At 43.2% G+C, this 4,566-nt stretch overlaps 1 protein-coding gene across 1 annotated transcript; it reads right to left on the bottom strand.

The window, feature by feature from the left end:
• Positions 1-3,027: 3,027 nt before the first annotated feature.
• mc4r (melanocortin 4 receptor) lies at positions 3,028-4,044 on the bottom strand. Its single transcript, XM_030773535.1, has one exon. The coding sequence runs from the start codon at positions 4,042-4,044 to the stop codon at positions 3,028-3,030; it is 1,017 nt and encodes a 338-aa protein (XP_030629395.1).
• Positions 4,045-4,566: the final 522 nt, after the last annotated feature.

The raw sequence follows: 4,566 nt of genomic DNA, 5'->3' as shown, positions 1-4,566 counted from the left end.
TTATTTACCGGACAGGCAACACTGCGTACAAATGTGCTTGTTTCTTTGTTTGTTTTGTTTTGTGTGTGCGTGTGTGTGTGTGTGTGTGTGTGTGTACCAAAGTAGCCAGGCTGATGGATACATCATAGAGAAAGTAGCCTGAAGTGTCTGTCGTGTGTTAAACATAATTAATCTGCTGCATTAGTGATATGACCTGAATCAAGAACATTAATCTATACATTCTCTGGGATATCCCCACCACAACCTCACACACAAAGAGTTTTCCCTGAAATATCTCTTCTCATCTTTACAGCAAGAAGAAACTAAGACACCAAAGGCTACGTAGTCACCCATAGCAACAACGGATATTAAAACAATTTTCTTCATCCTGTTGTTGTCAAGTCCTGGTTTGACACAGTTTAAGGCTAATTGGAAAAAGTGCATGATGAATAGGCCGTAATAAAATTGTTTACTTTATCTGCATCATTGAAATGCGGTTGTTCAGATTCTGGAATATTCCCCATGACAAAAGGTCTCTGAGTGTATTAAGGGTGTGCTGCTTTGGTTGTGTTAATGTCATTTTAAGGGCAGCGTTCTCAGCTGATGATGATGTAAGAGAGAGTGAGATTAGGTTAGTATTTTTCCACTCTTATCGAACCTGAAGCCCAACGAAGAGAGAGATGGATGTGCTCTGTTTGTGTGTGTGTGTGTGTGTGTGCGTGTGTGTGTGTGTGTGTGCGCGTGTGCTCTGTGTGCGTGCGTGTGTGTGCACATTTGCGTACATGTATGTGTGTGTGTGTGTGTGTGTATGCGCGTGCATGCGTGTATGTGCGTGTGTGTGTGTGTGTGTGTGTGTGCGTGCGCGTGCACGCGTTTGTGCATGTTTGTGTGTGTGTGTGTGTGTGTGTGTCTGTGTTTGCAGGAGGAGAATGGGTTTCTGACTAACCATGCTCAGGTCTTAATATGTGATTTCATCATCTCCCACCTCCACATCAGCTGTTTTAGTTTCACTCACAGCATTGAGAAATTCATAAAGCTGGACAGAGCTGACTGAGGGGGTACTTTCATTCACTATATTTTGATTTAAAAAGATATAAAACTTGCCAGATGTGGAAAACAGAGATACACAAACTCTCAAAATTGCGTTGACTGAGAGCAAATGCAGTCAATTTTTAGCCATTTAGAAAGATGGATTTTAATCATTTGACAATTAGACCGGAGGAAGTGAGAGAGCGTCAGTCCGTACATAGATTAATGACTGTTGCATACAGATCTCTCCATAAAACTGTGGTGTAAGCCTTTAGGGATTCAGCATCGCAGAACCTGATACTGTTTTGATTGTTCACCAAATTAGGACAAAATCATTTCATTTAGAATCGTGATATTTTTGTACAATTAACATACACATTTCTACCATTACACGTTTACACATGCTTCTATGGTAACCTGGCCGTTCAGAACTAGACCAAAGGTGAGGGGCAAGAGACACTATATTCTGAGGCAAACGGAACTCTGACAGAGGATCACATAAACACATACACATACAAAATGAATTCAACATAATCTAGTGTTGCCTCATGAGACAAACATGCTTGCCATTCTAAGGGCACTGATTACATTTTGAATTTTTGATACACTTCAGTCAAAAATGACCACAGGTACATCAATGTTCTGTGACAAGTGACTTTTATTCAATGTGATCATTACATTCAATAATTAACATATGTTACACTGTGAAGACATTATATCCCGTCAGGTACACCATTAGAATGCACGTTAATGGCACATTCTGTTAATTTGCGGAGTCAAACGACTTGCGTATCAAACGTCATCGACAGGCCATCCATCTAACATGGACCGATGTTTCATTTCCGATACACTTGAAAGGTGTCATGATGGATGCTCTGGCTCCTAGCCCCACTCCCAGACAACCCAACATTCTTGGCTGCAATTACAAACAGGTCCCTGGAAACTCTCTCATCTGTTGTTCCCTGTGTGTTTTTGATTTTATGAATAGATAACTGGAAAAAAAGGATGCTGTTTGCCAAGCGTTTGTTTTTTTTTCAGCTTCATTGGACCACAGTGTTCATGATACCATTATAAAAGTATAGATTATCCCTAAATCCCTGCCACTGTGAAACATCAGTCCTGCAATGTCAACATGTAAAGATGTACACGTGATATAATGCCAATAGATAAATATGCAACGATTATAAAAATGATATGACATAAACATGCAGTAATGTAAAGATGTTAGGATGTAAATATGTAAAGATGCGGTGATGTTAATGTGTAAAGATCTAAAGTTAATAACTGTAAACATGTAAATACAACATGACTATACATATGTAAATAAATGAAGATGATGTGACTGTAAATCTGTAAACATCAGAATGCATCACGACAGCATCTGCATTGGAATAACCCCCCCAAAAAACCATACATATATAAAGTGGAATACACTGAAAAGAAAACTCCTTTGAGATTTGATGAACTTATTTCTCCTCTTCTGCTGACTCAAAACAAATGGTTTGTATCCTAGTGAGCATTGTTTGTTTCTGAAAAGTAAAAATGGATGTTTTTGTAAACAAGTAAATTACCCAGTAGGTGTCATTAGATTGTCTGTTTGTTTGGAGAGAAAATTACACACTGATGCCTGTGTGCCTCAAGCCAAAAAAAAACCCCCACCACCATAGGCTTCAAGGTTTCAGGCAGGGCGTCAATTCCCTTTCCAGACTTCCAACGTTTGGTGTTTGTGCTTTAGAAGTAAATTGGGCACGGTTAATTGCACCTTAGTCAGTCTTAGTCCTCATGACGTACGCAGCTTACATAAACAGCGTTTTTCTTCATGTCCACGCATATTCATCTGTCCTTTCAGAGAACCAAGTGCCACCCACATGCAGACCAACACTGAGATGACGGAAACCAGCAAAATGTCCCTTCGATTTTTTCTGGACGAGAAGATCGTCAATAAATAGATTAAAGAACAGTAAGAACAGTTGATAACTGTCAGAAAACATCTCAGTTTTACTAATCCAGTTTGCTGAGTCAATCTAAGAACTTGCTGGTCAGATCAGAAACACAAACTGAGGCCAGACTATACCAGCAACAGAAAATCTCTTTGAAAGTCTTTCTCATCTCCTGACTCCTGAAGGCGTAGATGATGGGGTCGATGACAGAATTACACATGATGAGGATGAGGTACATGTTGAAATGAGACATGAAACAAACACAGTAAGGGTTTCTGGGACAGGAAATCATAAGGATAAGATGAAGGAAGAAGGGTGCCCAGCATACCACAAAAACGCCCAAGAGGATGGTGAGAGTGATAGCCCCTTTCATGTTGGCCACCTGGAGGATGGGGCCGTTGCCGGGCAGCGCGGCGATCCGCTTCATGTGAAGCCTCGCCAACAGGAACATGTGGACGTAGAGCGACGCCATTAGAGCCAGCATGGTGAAGAACATGCTGATGAGGCAGATGAGGACGGTGGTGCTCTCGGAGTAGACGATGAAGAGCACCCCCGACGCCGTGCACAGGCTCCAGATGCAGGTGATGATGACCACGGCGCGACGCTGGGTCACGATGCTGTGGTAACGTAGAGCGTAGAAGATGGTGACGTAGCGGTCCACGGCGATAGCCAATAGGCTCCAGATGGAGGCCAGCAGGGAGCTGCATATCATGGAGTCGAACACGTTGTCCATGCTCTTGATGACGCCGGCCGGGATGGCCAGGTTGCCCCCGGTGATGAGCGCCATGACGATGGTCTCCGTGGCGTTGGAAACGCTCACCAGCATGTCGGCCACGGCCAGGCTACAGATGAAGAAGTACATGGGCGAGTGAAGGTTCTTGTTCTTAACGATGGCCGCGATGACCAGAATGTTCTCTAGGAGGCTGACCAAGCCCAAGGTGAGGAAGACCTCCGTGGAGATGAGCAGCTGCTCGTAACAGCCAGAGGAGGAGTCTCTGGCACTGTGAGAATCTTTACCCATGGACAGAGCCCCCAAGCTGTGATTCCTGTGTGGCTGGTGCAGTCCGTGAAGCCCATGCTGATGTGAGATATTCATCTCTGAGATTCAAATATCAACACAATGGCGTTTTGTTTCCCCCTTTTTTCTTTCACGCAAAAGCACAGTCCATCTTCCTTGCGGTTATTCTGAGTGATGTTTGTTTTGCTCCAGTTAACCTGTCAGTCATTTCAGGCTCTTTCAGCATACCCAGGGAGAATGCAATGAGGAAAGACAGGCAACAACAACAACAACAACAACAAAAGTAATAACAGATTTCTGCATTCACAGCAAATAAAGCATCTTTAAAGTCCACAGGAACTGCAGCTGCTTGTCAGTCCTCAGGTTTTAGTCACCAATCTCCTTGCCCTTTGCTACAAACTCAGCCTTCCTCTGTCCTATATAGAAGGACAGGGGTGAAGGAGAGAGCGAGAAATGCAGAGCACACACAGCCAAAGTCCCATAAATAAGGTGATGCAGGAAGAGGAGATGAAGGAAAGACGGTAAGAGAAAGACAGAGAGAAAAAAAGAAGGGGTAAAAAGAAGAGGGGAAAGACAGAAGGGCAGAGAGAGGAGTGAGAG

The sequence above is a fragment of the Chanos chanos genome, chromosome 5 (genome assembly GCF_902362185.1).
Source record: "Chanos chanos chromosome 5, fChaCha1.1, whole genome shotgun sequence".
Taxonomy (NCBI): Eukaryota; Metazoa; Chordata; class Actinopteri; order Gonorynchiformes; family Chanidae; genus Chanos; species Chanos chanos.
This window is presented reverse-complemented; position numbering and strand designations above follow the sequence as displayed.